Raw genomic sequence first — 26,529 nt, 5'->3', positions numbered from 1 at the left:
CCCCCTCTTATCTCACACTCCAACAGCCTCCCCCTCTTCAAAAATGAAGCACAAAAACACTTGCCTCTGTTCCCCCATGTCTTCTGATATCCAAAAGCAAGTGCTGCTGCCCTTTTCAGCTAATCTGGAGTTAAGGGCTAAAGCCTTATGGAGAGTAACCACGACACATATTTACTCCATCTGTAGCCTGCAAAGTGAGGAGGTTGATGTAGATCAAAGGAGGCTTAGAAAAGAAGTGAGGATATTACCATGAAAAGAAAAAAAAATTGCGTTCTCACAAGTTTCATTTCTTGTTGTTGGGGAGTCATAATGTGAGAGCTGAACTATGGGGTCCAAAGCTGAGGATTTAATGAAATGTAATCTTGTTAGTATACCCGTGTATAAAGAAAAATCTTGATATTATTATCCATCGACTAAATCTTAAGACCATCCCAACCACAGGAGGCTGCTGAGCGAGAGGACAGCTCATATTCATGGCCGTAACAGAGCCAATGGAATGGCATCAAACCCACATGGAAACCATGTGTTTGATACCATTTCACTGATTCCGCTTCAGCCATTACCACGAGCCCGTCCTCCCCAATTAATGTGCCACCAAACTCCTGTGATCCAACAGCCGAGTTAACTTGTTAAAACTCCACCTACTGTGACTCTCATAAAGATTAAAAAGTGTACACAAAATTAGTAGCACAACATAGCACTTTAATATCAAAATATCTCAAATATAAATAATGTGCAAAACAAAACAAGCTTGAAGAGGCAGGTTCAAATTGAGGCAATACAAACAACTTGAGGAAAAACATGATGCAAAGCCATGGCACATCAACTAACTTGTTTCACAATTGAATAAGGCACTTCATTATGAACTGACTATTCTATGCCAGTACTCTGGTATTGTTTTGTCTTTCAAAAGAATACAACGTGAAATACAATGTGAAATACAAATTGAAATACAACGTGAAATACAGTGGGTGAACCAATAAAATAATATTGTCCCTCGTTTTGTCCTTCAATAGAAATACAACGTGAAATACAATGAGAAATGCACAGAGGGTGAACCAATAGAAAATATTGTCCCTTATGACAATCAACCAACTGACAATGTAATAGTGCAATCATCAACATGTAAACGTGGCACTTCAAATCTGGAATGTCAGATCGGCTTGGAAACTAGAAATTTGGGCACGGTCTTCACTAAACACGGTGAGGAAAAGGCAAGTAAAATTCAAATACACACTAAATTGAAAGAGCAAGAAAACAAATGCAGCATGCAAAATAGCTCCGTATGTAATGTAACATTTTATCTCACTAGAATAAAATTCTACTTTTAAAATGGAATTAAATGATAATCAAATAATTTTGGGAGATTGCAACAATACAATCAAGGCAGTAAACAACAAACTAAATAATTAAATAGTTACAGCTCCCTACAACATAAAAGCATACAGCATAAATACTATAAAAGCATACAATAACATTCGAATAAACACACAGTGACTGAACATGTTTTTGTGATGTCATTTCTGTGATGTCGTTGAATGTGGGACATTTGGCTAGCTTCTTCCTTAGCGTGAGAATTTCCTGGGTCTGAATGCGGGGACCATGAGTTGATGGGGCGCTAGTGCCACCCTCTCCTTTACAGGGGCTAGCTCCTCCGCTGAGCCCCACTTCTTCTTGGACTGGAACAACGAGACCAACTTCCTGTTCCTGCTGCGGTCTCTGGCATGGAACTCAGGGAACTCTGAACAAAATACAGACCACCGTAGTTGTATAATACATTCTATGTAAGGCTGACACCTAACGTTAAGGATGACCTTTTTTGGGGCTCTGTTTTGATCTTAGTAAACAAAGACACAGGCATTGTTATGACAATGTTATTCTGTATCAGACCGGGGAGGGAAATATTGTGGTCTTTGTTAATTTCTTGCGTTTAGACAACATTTCAGAGACTTCAGAGAGTCAAAAAAGAAAATAGCAAGAGACACTCACGTATCTCCTCTGGAGCTGCTCGGTCTTCCTCTGTAGGCTCCCTGATGTTCAGGTACTGGCAGGCAAGATGGCCGCTGTAGTCCCGCAGATTCTTCTTCGCACCTGAGAGGAAAGGAAGAACATGTCAAACAATGACTATAAGAAAACAAGTACCTGGAAAAAGGCAATCGATGGCAGAAAGATAATAGATTACCTGTTGCATTGATACCCTCCATTCCACACCCCAAAATACAAAAAGCATGTGGGTTAACTTTCCCTGTCATTTACCATATTTTCCAATGAGCAGCTCCAAAATGTGTCGATGGCCATGCAATGCTGCAATATGCAGGGGTGTATAGCCCTGCAAAACAAAAAGTGGAAAATGATGCAAATGTATTCCCCACCAAAGACATAGGGGTATAATGCAAATTGTATAACCATGTTTTTTGTTTCAAGAACAAAACAGGCTGTCCAATACAGCTATTTGAACATAATCTCTGACATCCACTGTGTGTGCGCAGAGTTCAAGGTTTAACCCTGGAAAAATGTACAAGGCGTTTTAATACCTACCCCCTAGAGTTTCCCATGGCCCCAACACAGCCAATGAAAACATGAAAGGAGAGAATATACAAATTACCAGAGGTTATGGCAACACAACATAATGACCACATATATAATTGGCTAGTTATTCTCAGAAAATTGCCATAGTTGTGAGTTTGGCACGGTAATACATTTACACAATTGACATGATTTATTAGTAGACACTGTGTGGGCGTGTTTTACTATACTTGTGAGGACCAGAAGTCCCCACAAGAATAGTAAACTAACAAATATTTGACCGACTTGGGACATTTTGTTAGTCCCCACAAGGTAAAATGCCATTTGTAGGGGGTTAAGGTTAGAATTAGGTTTAGGGTTAGTTTTAGGGTTAGGAGCTATGGTTAGGTTTAGGGTAAGGGTTAGAGTTAGGGGATAGGGGAAATAGGATTTTGAATTGAATGTATCCCCACAAGGTTAGTTATACAAGACTGTGTGTGTCTTGACTGCTGTATTGCATTTGCACAGCTCGATCTTCACAGGAACCATTGCGATGCAACATTACATCACCAACACCACAGAAAACAACATAACTAACCTGGCTGCAACCCATAGGCTCGTTGCCTTGGTAACCAATCTGCCTGGCTGGCCTCCAAAATATACAAACAACATACCTATTGCCTGATCACTTCCTGTGTATGATATACTGTACTGAAAGAGGAGGTACTCACATGCTGAAAGAAAATAAAAATAGTAGTAATGTTATTACTACAGTTCGACAATATTTTATAACATACCATTCCAACAGCATAAGAAATTATAATACAGAACACAATACACCCCATTTTCACAAAAAAACAAGAGCATACTCACAGATCTAGTGTTAACATCAGCTCCTGCGTTAGCCATCATGGTAGCCATGTCCTCTTTGCCATGTTTGGCTGCCCAGTGTAGAGCTGTCTGTGTCCAGAACAAGGAGGGAAATGTGAGCCATTCACAAAATACAGTTATTTGAACCAAACTATTTCCCTATACAGAACAAAAGCACTTTACTGCAACACCGACACAGGAGTTGCCCTATTTATGTATACACAGATACTTGTATTTTATTGACATATACACGGAGACTTGTACTGACATATACACAAAGACACTTGTATTGTATTGACATACACACAGATAATTGTATTGATGTACACACAAATCAAATTGTATTGGTTGCATACACATGTTTAGCAGATGTTATTGCGGGTGTAGCGAAATGCTTGTATTGTATTGACATACAGTGAGGGAAAAAAAGTATTTGATCCCCTGCTGATTTTGTACGTTTGCCCGCTGACAAAGAAATGATCAGTCTATAATTTTAATGGTAGGTTTATTTGAACAGTGAGAGACAGAATAACAACAAAAAAATCCAGAAAAACACATGTCAAAAATGTTATAAAATGATTTTCATTTGGTCTTGGCCATGGTGGAGAGTTTGGAATCTGATTGATTGATTGCTTCTGTGAACAGGTGTCTTTTATACAGGTAACAAGCTGTGGTTAGGAGCACTCACTTTAAGAGTGTGCTCCTAATGTCAGCTCGTTACCTGTATAAAAGACACCTGGGAGCCAGAAATCTTTCTGATTGAGATGGGGTCAAATACTTATTTCCCTCATTAAAATGCAAATCAATTTATAATATTTTGACATGCGTTTTTCTGGATTTTTGTTGTTATTCTGTCTCTCACTGTTCAAATAAATCTACCATTAAAATTATAGACTGATCATTTCTTTGTCAGTGGGCAAACGTACAAAATCAGCAGGGGATCAAATACTTTTTTCCCCTCACTGTATACACAGATACTTGTAGATACATTCCCAGTAGTGGTTAGTCAGTAGATAGTAATTGGCATAGCATCATTTCTCCTCTACCAAGTGGTTTCAACAGTGTGGATCAGATGAGAGTCCTGATAGGCTGGCTGAAGCAGTGGGCCAGCTGTGCACAGGAGGAGTGGAGAGATGGAGGGAGAGGTAGAGGGAGGGACGAAGGGATGGTTTCCTGCCATCTAACAGAGCCTAATTACAAAACAACACTGCACTGTGCCCACACCAGGGGGGGGGGGGGGGCAGCCGCCTGTCACAGGGAGGAAGATTGATGATGTTGGTGTGACCCTCAGAGGGGAGCGAGGGAGACCCACCCAGGAATCGCCCCACTGTCAGCACTCAGCCATCAGAAAGACAAGGCTAGGGCCTCACCACGCCATGTGCCCCCTGTGCACACACACAGGGACATACTCACACCCAGACACACACATAGGCATGCACGCGCAAACACACACGCTCACAGACAACATGCACACAATTGCCCACAATTTCACCTGCTGAATCGCCCGTAATTACACAGCCTGAAGTGCTCAGGACTCAGAGACCCATTGACAAGAGTAACACAGTTGATCACAGCAGCGGCACTATGTCAGAAAGTTGTATGTGGTTTGCGTGGGACTTATGCTTGAGTGTGCAGAGCTTGGCTGCAAATGTCAGCCTCTGAACCACAACATCTATGTTTCTCAGTCTGACTCCAGACATGGAACAGGGAGGGCAGAAAAATGACGAGAAGTAGGTTACCTTTGTCAATCAAGACTAGTAAAGGTATTTCCTTTACTATAGAGTTGGTTAGGCAGCTTGAGCTCACCATCTATGAACATCCTTGTGCTTGTTCAAGGCCTTAAATGGCATTTCTTCATCTCCTGCATTACACGCTACTATACCAGGAACTTGGTGAACTATATCACAACCTCGATATTAGGACTCGGAGCAGTTGGGGGGGGGGGGGGGGGGGGAGATACACCTCTAGATATCCAAAACCAGTCTGGGACACAGATTGACAGATTGTGATAGATGAAGTCTGGCTCTGAGTATCTCCATCTCTGTTGACCGCCCTGTCACACGCCGAAGACGGATTGGTCGGCTGGGCCGTTTGAGTGGCAGCTTGGCGGGTCTCCTAGTGGGCGGGAGTGATGGACGAGGTGGGACAGGATGTGGCGTTATCCCCTCCTCGTGCCTCTCGTTCCTGTCCCAGCCCGCTGGGGCCACCTCCCGCGTCCCTGCCTGACCGATGACAGACTCAGTGTGTGTGTGGGTGGGTGTCATGCACCCAATGTGGGAGTAAGTAGTGTCCAAAGGGACAAGGGTTGGTCAAGAGGAAACATCGGACAAAATGACCTATGGCCTGTGACACTTTCCTGTTCATAGTAAGACCACTGAGGAGTGATGGGAGAATGATTTACTTACAAACTGCAGGGTGAGAGGAAGTACGTCACAGTCCAGCACGGCAGAAGGGGGGAGCACATGTCACGTGTAGAGGACGAAAAGGAGAGAGAGATCAGGAAGGAATAGGATATGTTAGATGGGGTTAACATATGTGGGTCTTTGAATTAGCCATTCCCTGTCAATGACACTTGAGGAGGAGAGTGTAGCTACACAATTCATCTGCTATTGGAAAGGTCAAAGTTTATGAGTGGTCTAAACTTTGTCTGATAGGGACAGAACTAGTCCACAAACAGCACCCAGACCTCCTCAACTTCAGGCCCTAGGTAAGAGTGACTTCACCGCCGAAGGGTGAAGGTGGGGGCATCAAAGGAGAGGAAGATTTAGCTCCTTCCCGGGGACACGGCCAACACTGTTCTTCAATTAATCCCGGCCTGCTCTATAACTTTCAGATTATCTTTAAGTGGTTGAAGTCTTTGTGGTGCATTAAGAGTCTCTCTCTAATCCCCGCTCCCATCTCCCTGCACTTCAATGGCGACCCTGGTATCTTGTCTGGGTGGGGATGCTGATGGCAGGGGCTTAGGGATAGGTCTTAGAAGGTGGTCTGACACAGGACAGTGTGAGAACCCCAACACAGGGGAGGGACAACAAACATGAACCCAAATCTCTTGAGCGCACAGGGAGACCAATAAAGGGATTTGGGTTGTCAGGGGGGAGGGGGGGGGGGGGCTCCAGGAGCTAAAAAGCTATCTTCCATAATCCTTTTGAAAGCGGCGCCTTTGAAATGCATGATCTTGATGTGTGTACATCACAGGGTTTTTAGAATACAATTAACGGAAAAATAACAATGGAATGTCGACTATTGTAAATGCATTTTTATAGGTTTCATAAAACAATAGGTATCATTTCAGAATATGATCAACTTTCAGTACAAGAAATCTAGAAAATGATTGTCAAGAATTGAGATTAACAAGATATAAAGTAGGGGATATCAATACTTAATTCACTTACCCCCTGACAGTCATAGCAGATTCCAAAAAAAAAAAAAAAGAACAATCAGTCAATTATAATAGAAATGTAATACAAATATTCCTAATCAAAGTTGTGGAGAAAGTATACTCACTGAAACAAAGTCCTGGTTTAGTCAAATGAAGGAAAGGGAAGGAGGGAAACTAAATTTAGTGGTTGCATCAAATAAAACAAAGCTACCCACTTAACCACAAGATGTATACTGCAATGTTATGCAGACATATCAAGGTAGTTTTGGAAACCTTGGCCTTTGTGAAGGGCAGAGGTGGAAGGGTAGAGGTTACCTTCTTGTTGGCCAGGGAGGGCTCCTGTTTTAGCAGCTGGGAGAGGTCAGAGAGACGGCCACAAGTAGCAGAGTAGATCCATTCCTTCTCCACAGGGTCCAGCTGTAGGGATTGGGAGTGGATGAACAAAGCAAATGGATAGTGCCCTTAAAGCACACAACTAGTATGTACAGTATTATGAATATTCATGTCTAACATGTACAGTACCAATCAAAAGTTTGGACACACCTACTCATTCAAGGGTTTTTCTTTATTTTTACTGTTTTCTACATTGTAAATAATAATGAAGACATCAAAACTATGAAATAACACATATGGAATCATGTAGTAACCAAAAAAGTGTAAACATATCAAACCATCTCAATTGGATTGTGGTCGGGTGATTGTGGAGGCCAGGTCATCTGATGCAGCACTCCATCACTCTCATTCTTGGTCAAATAGCCCTTACACAGCCTGGGTGTGTTGGGTCATTGTCCTGTTTAAAACAAATGATAGTCCCACTAAGCTCAAACCAGATGGGATGGCATATCACTGCAGAATGCTGTGGTAGACATGCTGGTTAAGTGTGCCTTGAATTCTAAATAAATCACAGACAGTGTCACCAGCAAAGCACCCCGAAATCCATCACACCTGCTCCTCCATGCTTCACGGTGGGAACAACACATGCAGAGATGATCTGTTCACCAAGTCTCTTCTTCTTATTGAAATTCGACCATGAAGGCCTAACTCACGCAGTCTCCTCTGAACAGTTGATGTTGAGGTGTCTGTTACTTGAACTTTGTGAAGCATTTATTTGGGCAGCAATTTCTGAGGTGCAGTTATTCTAATTAACTTAACCTCTGCAGCAGAGGTAACTCTGGGTCTTCCTTTCCTGAGGCGGTCCTCATGAGAGCCAGTTTCATCGTAGTGCTTGATGGTTTTTGTGACTGCACTTGAAGAAACGTTCAAAGTTCTTGAAATTTTCCGGATTGACTGACCTTCATGTTTTAAAGTAATGATGGAATGTCGTTTCTCTTTGCTTATTTGAGATGTTCTTGCCATAATATGGACTTGGTCTTTTATCAAATAGGGCCATCTTCTGTATACCCACCCTACCGTGTCACAACACAACTGCTTGGCTCAAACACATTCAGAAGGAAAGAAATTCCAAAAATGAACTTTTAACAAGGCACACCTGTTAATTGAAATGCATTCCAGGTGACTACCTCATGAAGCTGGTTGAGAGAATGCCAAGAGTGTGAAAAGCTGTCATCAAGGCAAAGGGTGGCTACTTTGAAGAATCGCAAATATATTTTGATTTGTTTAACACTTTTTTGGTTACTACATGATTCCATATGTATTATTTCATAGTTGTGATGTCTTCACTATTATTCTACAATGCAGAAAATAGTAAAAATATAGAAAAACCCTTGAATGAGTAGGTGTGTCCAAACTTTTGACTGCTACTGTATATATTAGCATATATAAATGTGGAAACTCACAGCCACTGGGGTGGAGCGCATACTGCCCATACACTCCTCTTCCGACTCGGACTGAAAGAGACAGACAATAAGACAAATTATATGAGTAATATCATGAGTATTATTGATCCAGCATGCTGAAGCAGCATGGGAATCTCTCCCAACCAAGGCCTTATGTTGTTCCACATAGGAATGAAGAACGAATGTCCTAATACACGCACACACACGCGCAGACACGCGCACACACACACACACACACACACAAATCAATCACAATGTTTATATGTTTATCACCTCAGACATCAAAAAGGCACAAAGTGATCCAACAAGTGTCAGACAGACAGACAGATAGGTAGGATGGAGGCAAACAGAGCTTTTCACACCAAGGGGTCAATGTAATAATAACTGTGAACTCCACTGTTAACCAATAGACATGTCTGTCTGTGGACCTTAGGGCTCCCGAGTGGTGCAGCGGTCTAAGGCACTGCAGCTCAGCGCAAGAGGTGTCACTACAGTCCCTGGTTCGAATCCAGGCTGTATCACATCTGGCCGTGATCGGGAGTCCCATAGGGCGGCGCACAATTGGCCCAGCGTCGGCGCACAATTGGCCCAGCGTAGGCTGTCATTGTAAATAAGAATTTGTTCTTAACCGACATGCCTAGTTAAATAAATGGTTAAAAAAATGTTTTTAATTACATTGGTCAGAGACTGTGTTCCCCTCTGTTTTAAACATAGTCAGAAATGCCCCGAAAATAAAGAACACATTTCTCTGAATGCACAAAAGTGTCATTCTGGCTGATTAATGTGGGGAGAAAATGGCCGTTTTCTATATGTTTTGTTTTGTCAACCACTTGATTGCTAATTGTTCTGAGATCATACAGGGACATGATGTAAAAACACAAAAGTCTTTCATGTCGCTGTCATACATGCCTTGTTTAACACGAAAAGTGGAGGCCTATTTATCCACTGGCACATGTCCACTTTTTCTCTGCTGGAAATAAAAATAACACGGGAAGGAAAATACTGTTGGGCAGAATTTTTTTTATAGTTGAGTTTCATTTTGTCAAGTGAATCTCTCAGCAATTTCCTCCTCTCTGTCATGTAATTCCATTCTCTTTGTCTTGAGGTTTAGAACCAGGGTTTAGAACACAGTTTTAGAACAGAGTGATACTTCAGCTTCCCAAGCTCTTCAAGAGCAAATGAGAGTAGCACAGGCAGAGTTACAACTGGGGTTTTTTTTGCGCAAAGAGGAAGTTCAACCAGCCACAGTGTAACAGCTTTTTTAGACAGGGGAATATTTGCTGACAACTGGTTCTTTCCACAGCATCAATGATTTTTTGATACAACTCCCACTTTCTAATGTTGTCACATAAGAGAGGTGGTGAGATTCAGGAGGCCCTTTTAGGTTATTGTGATCTATGTAGTTGTAGAGATCTAGTTACATCCTATTCAACAAGATAGCTTGTGTTCCTAAGTTTCCATCCAATTGGCGACAGATTTGAATGTGAACATTGTGAAAACTGCATAAAAACAAAATGCAAAATTATTTTTTTTCCACGACAGGTGTGTTTCCATCAAACTGACCTGTTGCTGATAAAAAGCTGTGTGTGATAACATAGTGCACATAAAAATGACTTTTGCGGTTAAGTTCCTATGTACCGAATAAAAGTAAATGGGTTTCCATCACATTTTCAACTCTACTGATGGTTTTGTCACAAAAAAAAGTTGCAATAAATAACAATCTTGCCCAATCTGGCATTGGCCCATGCACTTTAGACAAGAGTTTGCTGATAAAGTGAACAGGTTATATGATGAGATATGGATAAGAACAAAATCATTGTATTTGATAATTGGCAGCCAAACACCAATCATCATGTCACCAGCATTAAAATAATAGCCTAACCTCGACATTTAGCCTATATTGGACATTTGCATGATAATTTAACCACAATGTAAAGTTAAATCTGCCTATAAACTTTTCATGCTTTTCCACAATGTGGTGGTTAGGTTTACAGTGCAACATATCTCTTGACTCCAAGTTAACTTCGATGTAATGGTTATTATATTATATGTAGGATCCTATAAAATGTGTTATATTTTTACAAAAATTCTGTTTTCTCCGTTTAGTTATTCTAGGTTTCCGTTGTTTTCCAGGTTTTATTTTCAAAATGACACTTTTTTTTTTTATATAGAAAAAACAACCAAATTGGATGTTCTAAATCCACAACAATGCTTAAACCACATCAGGAGACCACTTTTGAGGTCTAGGACAAATCTAAGACATTTTTATTTTGTGTTAGCCTTTCAAAGTTTGCTTTTCGTTAAAAAACAAGGACATTTCTAAGTGACCCCAAACTTTTGAACGGTAGTGTATATATGTGATGGGATGTATAGACATTATGGACAGTATATGGATAGAATATGTAGTATATCTGAAGAATACGTAGGATAGAATAGTATATGTACAGCAAAAGTTATATAGGATGGCCTTGAGTAGAATACAGTATACACATATTAAGTGGGTAAAACAGTATGTAAACATTATTGAAGTGACCAGTGTTCCATGTCTATGTACATGGGGCAGCTGCCTCTAAGCTGCAGGGATGAGTAACTGGGTGGTAGCCGGCTAGAGACAGTGACTAAATTCAGGGCAGGGTACTGGGTGGAGGCCGGCTAGTGATGGCCATTTAATAGTCTGATGACCTTGAGATAGAAGCTGTTTTTCCTGCTCTCGGTCCAAGCTTTGATGCACCTGTACTGACCTCGCCTTCTGGATGATAGCGGGGCGAACAGACCCTGGCTCGGGTGGCTGAGGTCCTTGATTATTTTCTTGGCCTTCCTTTGACACTGGGTGCTGTGTATGTCCTGAAGGGCAGGCAGTGTGCTCCCGGTGATGCATTGGGCTGACTGCACCACCCTCTGGAGAGCCCTGCGGTTGCAGATGGTGCAGTTGCCGTACCAGGCGGTGATATTGCCTGACAGGATGCTCTCAATGGTGCAGCTATAAAAGTTTGTGAGGGTCTTAAGGGCCAAGCCAAATTTCTTCAACCTCCTGAGGTTGAAGAGGCGTTGTTGCGCCTTCTTCACCACACTGTCTGTGTGGGTGGACCATTTCAGATTATCAGTGATATGTACGCCGAAGAACTTGAAGCTTTTCACCTTCTCCATGTCGATGTGGATGGGGGTGTGCTCTCTCCTGAAGTCCATGATCAGCTCCTTCGTTTTGTTGACATTGAGGGAGAGGTTATTTACCTGGCACCCCTCCGCCAGGGCCGTCTCACCTCCTCCTTGTAGGTTTAGGGCCATCAAGGAAACCTATATCTTTCTAGATTAATCTCAATCTGTTTAATGGGCAAAAATCTGAATTATTTTTCTAATGAGTTCAAACATGTTGTTGCAACTTGCTTTACATAATGACAGAACAAAGGGCAGCATTCAAATGCTAATGGTTGCCCCCTTCATATTGTTTCCCACTCTCAAACATCCACAGTTTGTTTTAAATCCAGATAATTTAGCTACTGCCATCTGGTGGAATTTTGCAGCAACAGTTCCTGCTATGACTCACTATTTGGTTCAGAGAGAGAAAGTAGAGAAGTATTACTAGGGAGGCAGAGGCAAAGGCCTGTAAATGTCCAACACGGTGAAATGTTACAAAGTAACATTAGGGGAAAGTTTAATCTCAAAAGTATTTTCCTTGTTCCTCGTGTCCTCTGGCTCAGGGGCGGAAATTCCGGGGGGGGGGGGGGCGGGGGGGACACGACCCCCCCATCCTGGGAAAAATATGATTTGTTCCCCCCAATATATCACTGAAACATAACTATGTAATTTAAATAATATTAATAATACGCAATGAAAGCAATTGTGCTGATTATAGACCCTTAATAGCGCGTTTTTAAGTTTCAAAAGATTGCGACCCCCCCACCCTTTGCCTCACAATGGTTTGAGCCACTGCCAGTTCCTTAGTTGGCAAGGTAACAGAGGGGTCGTATCTACTGTCTGAAAGGCACTCAATGAACGTAACTGACGTGAGGTTAATCTAGTCAATCGCGCACACACACTAGCTGAATATGCAGAGCTAGCGCGCAAATATTAACTATTAAGCTAGCTAGTACCTATTCCATTTATGTGGCGTCGTCAAAGATGGAATCTTTGCTATCGTCAATTTATTCCAAGATAAGCATGCAGATGATGTAAGTTAGTGCTTCAAAGTCCCTGTGATAAGGTTAGCGATAAACTGAAGTCCAAACTGAACAGAACTACACTCTCTTCTACCATTGTCTTAAATATATTTAATGGTCTCGTTGCAAAAGCTAAATTGTCGCAAGGGAACTTTTATTTATTTATTTTATTTCACCTTTATTTAACCCGGGTAGCAAAGATTATAGCAAACACCACTGAGACTGAATTGGTGCTCGCTAGCTTTGCAAATTCAGCTATTGTTGGAAGCCAGCCAATATGAAACAAACGGTTAAAATTACAAAAGGTTGCAGCATATGTTGTGTAAATGGTGAACTCATACAGCTGTCAACTCTTGTCATTTTAATCCGTTTCACATTTGCTAGCTACCTTTTAGATCGAAGCCCAAATACAATGATAGAAGATGATAGAAGCCCATCTCCTACTGTAAATAACCTACACACTGTGTGTGTGTGTAGCCAGCCAGCCAGACAGCCAGGTAGAAAAATGGCAGAAAAATAAAAGACGGACATCAGAGTATTTTTCAATACACCAAAACACATAGTAAGAACCCTAGTAGCCTAATATCTCAAAGACTAGTTGATAAAATGTTCATAAGAAAGAAATGAAATTCTAATGGAAATGTTTCACAATGATGTCATTAGGCAGAGCAGACAACAGATGGCACACAGACAGCAGAGTTGGGGACAGATATGCAGGGACAGACTGGCAGAGACAGGGAGTCTCAGGTAAGTTTGTTGAGTCTTTGTTTGGCAACATTATGAAAGGTTCTCAATTTTTTTTACTTGTAAAATAGGAACATAATTGGAAAATGCCATGGATACCCACACTCTCAACTTAAACTGGTGACTGAACTAAGATTTGTTAAAGGCAATGGTATTGCTGTTGTGATTAGTTGTGTAGTTTTGGGTACCGGTAGTTAGGAGTACGGCAAACACCTTATTTCTTTGGTTCCTCAATATACATTTACCATATTACAATGTAGGCTATGTGTTACAGCACTACTTTTGGTGTCCCCCTCAGGAATTGCTCTTGAGAAAATTTCATGTAATTGTCCCCTCCAAAGTTGATATCAGATTTTCGCCCCTGCTCTGGCTCCAGGACCTGCTCTCCTCACCTCCATCTGGCATTTTGAGAGGGAGGTGAGAAGAGAATTGGATGACATCTTCTCCTTAGAACTTCTCCAACACTCTCTGCGTTTCCCTCCGATTTTTTGAGAAGATAAGGCGGGGAGAGAGGACGCAAGGAATTGAGGAAAATACTTTTGAGATTTACTCCTGCTGTCACTAGCCTCTCACCTTTGACCCGGAGTCCCTGTCTAGCTCATCCTCTCCGTTACTGTGCGCTAGGGTTTTCTTTGAAATGGACGGTGAGGGGGTCCTCTCAGTGTGCAGGTCCTGGAGGCACAGAGACAACATACAGAATTAAGCTGTGATGAGGCAGCCTTAGTCTGGCCTCAACACCATTTTAAAAAGGTCTTAATGTCATTTAAAATGCTTAAAAGTATATACATGTGTGGTTAAGATAAAGTGCATGGCTGAATCCCAAATCACCCCCTTCCCCCTCCATTTGCACGTTCACACGCACCGCCATACGCACAAGTGTCCCAAAGCTGAGGGAATGAAAATGATCGAATGTGTAGGAGCTAATTAGACCCTCCAAGCCGGCAAGGTTGAAGGCTCCACAGCCAAGTGCTATCGCATCACGAAACGCATTACGTTTGGAGTTTGCACAATTGAATACAAAATAATGGCGAGGCGTGCCTAATTATATGCCAGTGCATATGTTCCTCTGATTTCAAGGCTTGACACATTTAACAAATGAAATACCTTCCAAATTAAATGTTTAACTGTTACGGAGGATTACATCTTTTTTTTTTTTTTTTTTTTTTTTTTTTTTTTTATTTAGGTTTGGATCAGCTTAATATTGCGGAAAGATTGTTGCTTCCATCAATGTAATTGTCTGCATCATTTCCAATCCCCCATATGTATTTTTTTTGGTAACTATATATATGCATATACATACATACCCATACATATACATATGCATACATAAACATTCATACATATACATACATACACATACCTATATAGATATACATACTTTAAGAATATACCTATTATTCCCCGCAAACCTTACCACCCTTCCCCCAATTGGAGTAAACTAATAAACAATAACACTTAGGCTTCTACCTTCAGTTTAAACATATTATACACATTTTACAGACACAATCTATTTTACAATAGTTATATTTTGTTTGTTTTTAGTCCTTCCTCTATTCCGGATGTCCATCCAGTTTGATTTCTATTTGTAACTGTGCTATTTCACAACATTTCTGAAACGATATACATTTTACAGACCTCGTATGCTTTACATTGGTTATCTTGTTATTAGTCCCACCCTTCAGCTCCATTCAACCCCTCCCATCTATCTCTTAACACCATCCATTTTGGATTTCTATTTGCCATTATTTTTCAACTGTGCTGTGATGTTTCACAAAAGTACTGAACTTTTCTATTCTCATAGCTTCTACAGATTATAAATTAAAGATAAACATTTTATCTAAAATAATTATTATATTATTGATTGATTGACTATGGCTTTTCAAATCACCCAGTATTGCTATCTGCAGCATTAGTTCTAGGCGAATGTTGCAATTCTTCAGCCATTCCTGGACCTGTGACCAAAAACGAGCTACATATGGACAGTACCAAAATAAATGATCTAATGACTCTGCCTCCTCACAGCAAAATCTGCAGAGCTGGGAAGATTGTTGCCCCCATATTTATAACATTCTATTGGTTGCAATAATTTTGTATAGTAATTTAAATTGAAAAATTCAAAGTTTTCAATCCGACGTTGTTTTGCGTGTCAATTCATAAACCATGTGCCATGGAATGGGTACATGGAAAATCTCTTCCTAACTAATTTGCAATTTATATGGCACAGCTGTCAATTCTTTGGTCCTTAAATGAAATTGGTATATGTTTTTATTTTTCACATTTCTTTAACCATTTATGTTCATTAATGCAGGGCCGACAGACAAGTTCCTTACTTTTTTCCCCTTCTACTTGCCTCTTCCATTTTTGTGGTAATGCTGCAATTAGTTGGTTGTAATTTTGGGTAGAGCAGACATTTCCATATGTCTGTGTTAGCTGCATGTGTGACATAACTCCACCAGTCCTATTTATGATATTATTCACTAAAATTATACCTTTTTAAAACACTTTATCGAAAAATACGTTTAAAAAAAATCAATTAGTATATTTGAGTTTAACCACAATATTTGTGGTATTATTTGTTCTGTCTTTTCAGGTAGATTAAACTGAAATTGCAACCAACTTTCTAAGGCTTGTTTAAAAAATAACAATATTTTAGATATTATTTCCTTTTCAAACAACCGAAAGTGAGCAGTTATAATCTGAATAAAAGGAAAAAGGCCATTCTTGGACTTGGGGTGAGACATTCTTACCAATTTACTAGAGAACCAGTTTGGATTTAAGTATAACTTTTGTAAGACTGATGCCTTTTGTGAGAGGTCCAATGCTTAAATATGAAATCATTTCTGCCCTCTGAATTCATATTCGTTATATAAATAGGCCCTTTAAATTTTGTCTGGCTTGCCATTCCAAATAAATTTGAATATGTTTTGATCATATCATTTAGAAAGCAGGTCGCTAGGTGTAGCCAAAACCATAAGCAAATAGGTAAACTGTGATATGACTAAAGAGTTAATCAGGGTGAATTTTCCACAAATAGACAGGTATTTTCCATTCCATGGTAGCAAGATCTTATCTATTTTTGCTAACGTCCTATAAAAATGTATTGGAGTGAGATCATTTCTTTCTTTTGGGATTTGTATACCGAGTATGTCCACATCCCCGTCAGACCATTTTATTGGTAAACTACACGGTAATGTAAAATTTGCATTTTTTTAGTGATCCAATATCATAATTTGGTTTTAATCCAGAGAGGTTAGCAAAAGTATCTAGATCCTCTATGAGGCCGTGGAGGGATTCTAATTGTGATTTTAAAAGAAAACATGAATCATCAGCGTACAATGACACCTTTGTTTTTAAGCCATGGATTTCTAATCCCTTAATATTATTGTTGGATCTAATTTTAACAGTTAACATTTCGATGGCAATAATAAATAGATGTGCCGATAGTGGACAACCTTGTTTTACTCCTCCAGACAGTTTAAAACTTTCTAAGATGTAGCCATTATTTACTATTTTACACCTAGGGTTACTATACATAACTTTAATCCATTTATAAGAGATTCCCCAAAATTGAAATATTCTAGGCATTTATATATAAACTCCAGTCGTACTTTATCAAAAGCCTTTTCAAATCAGCAATGAAAACCAGGCCCCGATATTTCATAGTATTCTATTGTTTCCAGTACTTGTCTTATATTATCTCCAATGTATCGTCCACATACATCGTCTGATTAGGATGAATAATATCTGACAATACTTTTTTAATTCTATGCGCCAAGCATTTAGCTAGGATTTTTGCATCACAACACTGAAGTGTAATTTGAATTTTTTTATTATTAAATGTGGAACATAAATTGCATCATTCAAAGTCACAAGTGTGTCCTGAAGTTAATGGGTTTATTGATCCCCTCGCCACTCAATGGAAGTCATCGTTGGAGTTGTCATCATCAGCAACACGTGACAACGGAAGGCCCTCCGAGCAAGTTGGTAGAGGCGAGGGGGTGATTTGGGATTCACCACACCAATCCATTGCCATGCATAGGTGTGCCTTACGTTAATTGCTTGTTACAGAGTTGATTGCTCAGGTTTAAGCCAGGTATGGCAACTTAAGATAATTAGCGTGCAGCTCACCCATGCTTTCAGTCTCTCTGAGTAGTAGCTCTAATCCTGTTCTATTTGATGCAGCTCTGTCTTTTAAACTAATGTCCACTTGACTAAATATGCAATTAACTTCATGTTTTCCACAGTATTGCCTGGTCTAATTAACAAAGTAAAGATCAGCTAATTAATTGTACATTCTCATTGGTTGCTCATTATGGGCAGGGTTTAGGAGCAAATGTAGAAAGGCTGTCCTTTTCTCTCAGCTCAGGGTTGAACACCATTTTACAACGTGCTCCATAGCAGTTTGTTTGTGGCGGCCTGTATGTATAGGCAGTTGATGTTAGCTGTCCTGGTTGATTCTCCTATTAAGGGGTAGAGTTAGGCTCTGGTTAGCACTGGAAAAGGAGTAATCCCTAGTTATGCTGTTTAACATCTAAGCCTAGTCTTAAAACGCAGTAGGAACCGTACTGAGGGGCTGAGCTTTAGACTCGCCATCATCTGTCATTTTGCGAGTTTTTGTATTCTGAATGTTGCTATGGACAACTGTTTTCAAGACGAGCCATATTTCCTGCAATAAATCCAAGTACTGTTTTTCTACAACCATTGGTCCTCATTCCCATCTGTCACCTACCTTGGATCTGCTATTCAACAGAGGCCATCTCTCCATGCTACATTTAATAAGAGCATTCTTGATTTACACCTGCTTACTGTAACTCTGACAAAGTTCTAGGTAGAATACTATATGTCCACTTCATGTCAAAACCACTTGTGTTGTGCTGTTGCCATTTTCCTGTGTGAGAAGAGATATTATTTGCACATACTTATGTGGACATTGACATTATCCGCTTAGCATATATTCTCTTTAAAAGTGATGCTTGGAGACACACTAACGCTGCGTTTAGACAGGAAGCCCAATTCTGATATTTTTTCCACTAATTGGTATTTTGACCAATCACATAAGCTCTTTTCGCATCAGATCTCTTTCAGAACTGACCTGATTGGCCAAAATACCAATTAGTGAAAAAAATAACAGAATTAGGCTGCCTGTCTAAACGCAGCCGATGTAAAATCCCTTCTGCTAGATTGTGTAAACTGAACAGCTGGATTTTACTTTGGTAAAATTATTTCTATTTATTAGGAAATGCAATAAGAATGTCACAGCTCAAACCAAATGGGAAAGACAACCAGAATGAGGTTGTTAACAGCTGCACCCTTTGAGTAAAAGATATGGTAACTGGCACAAGCCGTTTGTAAAAAGAAAATTCTGAGACAATACAGAATGAACTCTATGAGAAGTCCATGAAATGACAGATTGGAAATTAGTAAGAAGGATAATAATATCAAAGTCTTGCTTTCAATCCATGCTTCTTCCGCTCTAATGCCATGCTCTTTGTGTGAGTTCTTCTCAGCTTTCTAGCATACCTATCAATGCATCTCATCCCTCTTTTTTTGTGGGAAACAAAAACAAAAATATTAAAACTGATCATGGTTGAAGCTCACCTCCTGCACGTGCTCCTGCTTGGGTGCCTCTTTGACGGTAATGCTGGGGCTTCCTCCACACCACATCACCTGTGAAGGCTTCCTCGCCTCTGCCCTCTTGGCCGGGTCAGGCTGGAGGTCTGGTTCCCCCTGGGTGTGGAGAGACGAGACCCCCGACACATCCCACTGGACTGGTGCCGAGGGCCTGGCAGTGCTAGCCGCAGGACTGGCCTGTCTGTCTGTCCCAGGCTCTGTCTCACTGCCCTGCTTCTGCTGCATGTACCTCTTCTTCAGAATCAGGTACTTCTCACCCTAATGGGGACAGACGGCAGGCAGGTGATGAGGAGGAGGGTATAGGACTACTGTATAGGAGAGTTTAACTTTGATCTAAAAGTAACGTCATTATGCAGAGTGGCATTTCTTAAACTAAGATATATTTTATTGTGGAAATAATTCTAACTGTTTGAGATGCATTTGTAAGTTGCCCTTTCTAATTACTATGTAACTGAATGGTAATAACATTGTGTAGGCCTACAACCGATAACACAGGGCTGGGGCCCTAATCCTATTGATGAATAGCAAACTACATAGTAAACAGACACAGAAAATAAAATCCTTTTTTTTTGTAACAAATTAACTACCATGGCTGAGTAAAGATAGTGGGAAGGCAACTCAACTTGAGTGTGGAACATTAAAGAACTATGCACACTTATCACAGCACACTTTCTACAAATGGTCAAAAGTTCACCTACTTCACTTACATTATCTGAATTCACAACAGCAATCCTGTTGATGATCCGTTTGAACTCCTCTCTGTATTTGGCTGGGGAAAATTAACAATTTTGGCATCATAGAATTAGGAATTAGGATACTAGAATGGGCATGAACCTTCTTATGAGGGTCCAAAAGTCAGCTATGTTGGTCAGGGAGTTGGTCAAAATCAATATGAATAATGTATCTGCACTGTATATGTGTTAGCTAGCCTACTAGTTTTAGAGGAATGGTTCCATAAATGTTTCTAATTAACTGCCAATATGCCAACATTCCATTCAAACAATGCCGTCAATTCACAGCCATATACACTGGCTCAAATCAGTTGATGATAGGATTTAGACAAGTTGTAAATGCAACAAGTACTGATATTGTATCATATAATAGCACTCACAGCTTTCCAAGAAAAAAATAATATGAGACATTTATGGTCTATTTACATATATTTTAGAGGCTATTTATACATAAAATGTGCATAAAACCTGTATAAACTGTATTTTTATTATATTTACATTTACATTACATTTTTACATTTTAGTCATTTAGCAGACGCTCTTATCCAGAGCGACTTACAGTAGTGAATGCATACATTTCATAAAAAAATTATAAATTATTTTTTCCCCCGTACTGGCCCACAACGCTGGCGTTGCAAACACCATGCTCTACCAACTGAGCCACACGGGACACTAGACAGCTAGCCTACCGTTAGACACTAATGCACAGCCAATCCATCCAACAAGTATACGTTAAGGACAGTAGGCCTATAACGTGACTCTCAGATGAGGTTAAAATTCAGTTAGAAGCATTCGATTTTGCAATGGCATAGGCCTACATTATTTTGGATTTGTGTGCCCTTGAGAACTTTTCACGCTGAAACATAATGAAATGTTACGCAGTAGAGGTCGACCGATTCTGATTTTTCAGCGCCGATACCGATTATTGGAGGACCAAAAAAAGCCGACACCGATCAATCGGACGATTTAAAAAAATTTGGGGAAAAGATTATATATATATATATATATACACACACACACACACACACACACAATTACAACAATACTGAATGAACACATTTTAACTTAATATAATACATCAATAAAATCAATTTAGTATCAAATAAATAATTAAACATGTTGAATTTGGTTTAATTAATGAAAAAACAGTGTTGGAGAAGAAAGTAAAAGTGCAATATGTGCCATGTAAAAAAGCTGATGTTTTAGTTCCTTGCTCAGAACATGAGAACATATGAAAGCTGGTGGTTCCTTTTAACTATGAGTCTTCAATATTACCAGGTAAGAAGTTTTAGGTTGTAGTTATTATAGGACTATTTCTCTCTATACCACTTATATTTCATATACCTTTGACTATTGGATGTTCTAATAGGTACTTTAGTATTGCCAGCCTAATCTCGGGAGTTGATAGGCTTGAAGTCATAAACAGCGCAATGCTTGAAGCACAGCGAAGAGCTGCTGGCAAATGCACGAAAGTGCTGTTTGAATGAATGCTTATGAGCCTGCTGCTGCCTACCACCGCTCAGTCAGACTGCTCTATCAAATCATAGACTTAATTATAATAACACACAGAAATACGAGCCTTAGGTCATTAATATGGTCAAATCTGGAAACAAAACGTTTATTCTTTCAGTGAAATACGGAACCGTTACGTATTTTATCTAACGGGTGGCATCCATGAGTCTAAATATTGCTGTTACATTACACAACCTTCAACATTATGTCATAATTATGTACAATTCTGGCAAATTAATTACGGTCTTTGTTAGGAAGAAATGGTCTTCACATAGTTCGCAACGAGCCAGGCGGCCCAAACTGCTGCATGCATATACCCTGACTCTGCTTGCACAGAACGTGACACAATTTCCCTAGTTAAAAGAAATTAATGTTAGCAGGCAATATTAACTAAATATGCAGGTTTAAAAATATATACTTGTGTATTGATTTTAAGAAAGGCATTGATGTTTATGGTTAGGTACATTGGTGCAACGACAGCTTGTTAAATCACTTGTTTGTTGAAGTAGGCTGTGATTCAAGGACAAATTAACAGGCACCGCATCGATTATATGCAACGCAGGACAAGCTAGATAAACTAGTAATATCATCAACCATGTGTAGTTAACTAGCGATTATGTTAAGATTCATTGTTTTTATATGATAAGTTTAATGCTAGCTAGCTAGCTAGCTAGCTAGCACCTTACCATGGCTCCTTGCTACACTCGCATAACAGGTAGTCAGCCTGCCACGCAGTCTCCTCATGGAGTGCAATGCAATCGGACATAATCGGTGTCCAAAAATGCAGATTACCGATTGTTATGTAAACTTGAAATCGCCCCTAATTAAATCGGCCATTCCGATTAACCGGTCGACCTCTATTACGCAGGCATAGTTACACTGTTACATAGTGCATTTTCCCGGATCTCCAAGATCCATGATTCGTACAGGGTTTAAGTATGTTTATTTCAAAGTTCAAGTAAATTGTTAAAAGCTAAATAATGACATAACACTGTGATAAATGTAAGGGAAGAAAGGTAGTGTTTTATGTCACGATATGTGAAGACTAAGCATTAACTCATGAATTATGGACTTTCCAGGCTACAAAAGACATCAATTTGTCTGCAAGACATCAATTAATGTAGGCCTAATCAATGGCTGAATGTCATTGGGCACACTTTTTGGTGTTTTGTAAGAGATGTCTATTTCCATTCTTCAAATGGCGTGAGTAGGCTGGCTACACAAGCAAAAATTTTATATACAAAATTGGATTCATTGAATTCTCCATGTTGTCTATATTAAAGGGAACTAAATTGAATACTGTATCACAGGCTTTTAAAATTAAATATTGGTGCACAATTTCTACTTAAAATATCACGGGATGCAAAAGGCGCGCTTTTCCTTCCGTTATCTATATTTTCCACAAGGTTTGCGTGTGTGTCTTTGTTAACCAAAAGCAACGTAGCAAATTCATCATGAAAAAAAAAATGTCACTATGGCAAATACCCTTATGTTAACTGCAATAATCATTCATAATGATAAATAAAACAACACTGCAATTGAGCCAAATGTATTTTCTCCCCAAAAACGTTTTTGTTGGTCTCTCTTAAATATGTGGTGGAAAAAAGCTGTCTGATGCTGTCCCTCTCCTTGGGTGTAGATAATGTATTGAGATGAGACTCACTATTACTCACTATATGACAAGATTGTAGGTTGACCATAATTCAATAACACAATTTCTGATACATCACATGCCTTACTTTTATTTTTGCACAAGTAAAAGCAGGAAATGCATCACCTATGCCTCTATTGCAATTCATTCCAATTAGACTGGTTTTGGATTTCACCCTGGCCAAGATGGCTGCCATTTTCACCCCATTCTGGAACTTTGGGGTTTATAACATATCCCCTCTAGTAATTTAATAGGATCTCTATGGTTGGCATATCAAGTTTCAAAAACGTGATATAACTTTTTGTTTTCTCCCAAAACCCCAGACTTTCATTCTCTGAGGGGGTTAGAGAAAAAAAAATGGATTATGAGGATAAGAAATACAATTTGGTCTAACAGTGTAATAATGTAACAATAGCTTTCTTATGGAATGAACTCTAATGGGATAAGTATTGTCTTACAATTGATTAGATCTATCTATTTTGTATTTATTTTTGTTCATTTTTACATTTATTTGTATTTTATTTTTTAAAAAAATTACCACTTTTTCTCCCCAATTTCAGGATATCCAATTGGTAGTTACGGACACGGGAGAGGCGAAGGTCGAGAGCAACCCTGCCAAGCCGCACTGCTTCTTGACACACTGCTCGCTTGACTCGGAAGCCAGCCGGCACAATGTGTTGGAGGAAACACCGCACAGCCGGTGACCGAAGTCAGCGTGCATGCGCCCGGCCTGCCACGAGGAGTCGCTAGAGCGCGATGGGACAAGGACATCCCGGCCGGCCAAACCCTCTCCTAACAGCGCTGGGCCAATCGTGCACCGTCTCACGGGTCTCCCGGTCGCGGCCGGCTGTGACACAGCCTGGTATCGAACCCTGGTCTGTAGTGATTACTCTAGAACTACGATGCAGTACCTTTAGACCGCTGCACCATTTGGGAGACCCTAGATCTTTCTAGTTGACAAGTCATATCCTCTCTAAATCAGACTGTTGAATCACTGGCATTCCAAGACATAGACCTATTGAGCCTGAAGAACGCATGATGGCTATTTGAGATTATTGTGTGGCCTGTGAAGACTTGTGGCTGATTGTGGTTGATCTGCCCTCCCTGTTACTTCATCATCTTTCCCCTTCTTGCAGAGGCCAGGTTTGTGTCCCAAATGGCGCCCCATTCCCAATTTAGGGCACCATTTTTGACCAGGGCTCTGGTCAAAAGTAGTGCACTTTATAAGAAATAGGGTGCAATTTGGGGAGCACAACAGGGGCTCCAGGGGGGAGGGGCTTTTATTCTCCATTCCTCTGCAGGCCAAACACAGCTCGAGTTGCAAAACAATCATCTCAGAAAAAAGTCACTGACTGGGAAAAGGGACAAAGAGGAAACCAGGGCTCTCTCTGCCAACATGAGGCAGGCAGAGATGCAAACAACTCTACTCCCACATCATCTCCAAAAAGCCCACCCCCAACCTATCTGTCTATTTCTGCAGTATTAAAGCTTTCCTATGGGAACCCAAACAAACTGCAAATTGATGGCTATTATAATAGTTTACTGTTTAACTTCCTCTCTTGACAGATACAACTGGGTTTGTGAAACGATATTCAGACTTGATGCTGACAGAAGTCAGTTTGTATAGGCTGCTGTTTCTGAGAATGTATCTATTACTCTAGCCGGCCAGACCACTTAACATAGGCCATCTTAGTTCAACAGACAATACTAATGGCTGAAGCCCAGTGTTTGAAAGAATGTTTAGGTATGTAAGAATATAGGCCCGAACAATTGAGTTCTTTCCTTTTTCCTGACAGCAGCAGGGAGGGGAAAGAACATTTAGAATGAGACAGTTGCATAGCTCACAACTTCACATCCACAAAAACAGGAAATCCAGAGGAAGTGGCCACTTAAATCTCATCAACAAAATAATTCCTGGTTTACTAGTACAGGGGTGACAGTTTACATGTTCAGTAATTCATTAGCTAAAAAGGTAGACAGATAGCCATAGCAACTGAACAGACACAGCAATGTTAGCTATCACTTCCCCACTTTATGGGGAAGTTCCCCACTATGTCCCCACTTTATTCAATCGTAATAAAAGAGCACCTCATTAGCGATCTAGTTGTGCTGGTGGTGCCTGTGGCCAGAATTATTGCATTATGATTAAAACACTATTATCGTGCAATCATGCCCATTAAAAAATGGGAACACGTGTTGTTAGAAATTAAGTACTGGAACTATGTACTGGAAATCATTTTCATAATTGGACACTCCAGCCATGTCAGATAGCACAATATCAAAGCAGCTTTATTTGGAAACCTCTGTCAACAACTGTACCACTGAGATAGCATCTGGACAGTACAACTGTAATACAAGGTCACATTGGATAATCATTCATCTAGCGCCTGTCAAAACATGTTAGGGCCTAGTTATTTTATCCAGTACCAAGCAGGGATAATGCCCTGGTGGATTGCATTGCAAGTGATTGGTCAAACGTAACAATATTGTAATTTCAGGTATCAGTCTCAATTTAAGGGAGGACATTGGAGAAAATATTTGTTGTAAATAAAACCGTAAAAGTCTCAGGTTTCAGGATAATGCCGAGTTGTGTTCATGATTCAGGGGCTGAGTGGTATTAATTAAAAAGCAGCACCATAATCACACTGTTTATCAGTGTGAATCATTGTTGTAATACCACAACAGAACACCAAAGTCCAATGGTGAAAATGGTTGGTTGTTGTGGTCTGGGTCTGAGGCAAGGCTTGGGTAGCAGGCACCAGAGAATTCAAGCAGCTATAACTGGTCTCAGGAAAGGAAATGACAGAATTCCTGGTGTAAATGTTCTGTTTAAAGGCCCTTTAATGTAAAGCAGATGTTTAGTTTCGGCTACCCGACCGGGAATTGGGAACAATGATAAACAAATGGGTTTGAGGGAAAACTATTCATGAAATAGAATTGTTATAAAGGAAGGAATGAATTATGTATTATCATATGATGTGTCTGGACCACACAGATTATGTCATTGTGACAGCTACATACGTGACAGATGTCGAGCGAGACGGGAAACTGTGATATCGCGTCAAGTCATCCATCACGAAGCAGTTGATGACAGCGACTGTTGCAGTTTCGTTGAAATCATTTTTTAAATTCCACATTTTCGATACAATGTACTGCTACTTACCACGCAGCTGCATGTCGTTATGACCAATGAAAGGTCTGTATATTTTCATTAAATCAGCATTTTTTACTTTCCCCCGGGCTGAGTAGAAATAATCCAGCAACGATTCTTCACTGACATCACCCATTCTTGCTTTATGTTTGCTCGTTTTCTATGACTAAAAAAGGTTTCTTTTAGAATTAGTATTGGCTTGCTGCTATGACATTGTACGCTCCCTGGCTAATTTGAGAAGGAGGGGAAAAAAACATGTGTAGCACATGTCCAACTTCACTCCAACCAAACCCAACCCACTCACTGCGCCCCCTCCGTTTAACTATTTCAGTGCTGAAAGAAAACTGTGAGGGGAAAAAGCATTTTGAATAGCATATGTTACAGTATAAGAGATATTTCTGA

At 40.1% G+C, this 26,529-nt stretch overlaps 1 protein-coding gene across 1 annotated transcript; it reads right to left on the bottom strand.

Annotated features, from left to right (window-relative positions):
* Positions 1-681: 681 nt before the first annotated feature.
* LOC106567124 (ankyrin repeat domain-containing protein SOWAHC) lies at positions 682-26,429 on the bottom strand. The gene is made up of 12 exons (XM_082960096.1): positions 26,140-26,429; positions 19,790-19,851; positions 19,050-19,340; positions 14,025-14,123; positions 8,551-8,601; positions 7,070-7,171; positions 6,880-6,891; positions 5,781-5,783; positions 3,346-3,465; positions 2,257-2,329; positions 1,990-2,091; positions 682-1,741 (listed from the first exon to the last, which is right to left on the bottom strand). Exons 1-12 carry the CDS (start codon positions 26,261-26,263, stop codon positions 1,566-1,568), a joined length of 1,215 nt encoding a protein of 404 aa, XP_082816222.1. The 5' UTR covers positions 26,264-26,429; the 3' UTR covers positions 682-1,565.
* Between the last annotated feature and the right edge of the window lie 100 nt (positions 26,430-26,529).

Source organism: Salmo salar, chromosome 13, assembly GCF_965601325.2.
Source record: "Salmo salar chromosome 13, fSalSal1, whole genome shotgun sequence".
NCBI lineage: Eukaryota > Metazoa > Chordata > Actinopteri > Salmoniformes > Salmonidae > Salmo > Salmo salar.
This window is presented reverse-complemented; position numbering and strand designations above follow the sequence as displayed.

What these genes read in the sequence shown, in the direction of transcription:
- LOC106567124 (XM_082960096.1), bottom strand. Translation starts at nt 26,263, where the DNA reads ATGGGTGATGTCAGTGAAGAATCGTTGCTGGATTATTTCTACTCAGCC. An exon ending in TGCGCTCCACCCCAGTGGCT is followed by an intron (nt 7,172 to 8,550) that starts GTGAGTTTCCAC and finishes CAATCCCTACAG; the next exon opens with CTGGACCCTGTGGAGAAGGA. An exon ending in AGCAGCTCCAGAGGAGATAC is followed by an intron (nt 1,742 to 1,989) that starts GTGAGTGTCTCT and finishes TATTTTGTTCAG; the next exon opens with AGTTCCCTGAGTTCCATGCC.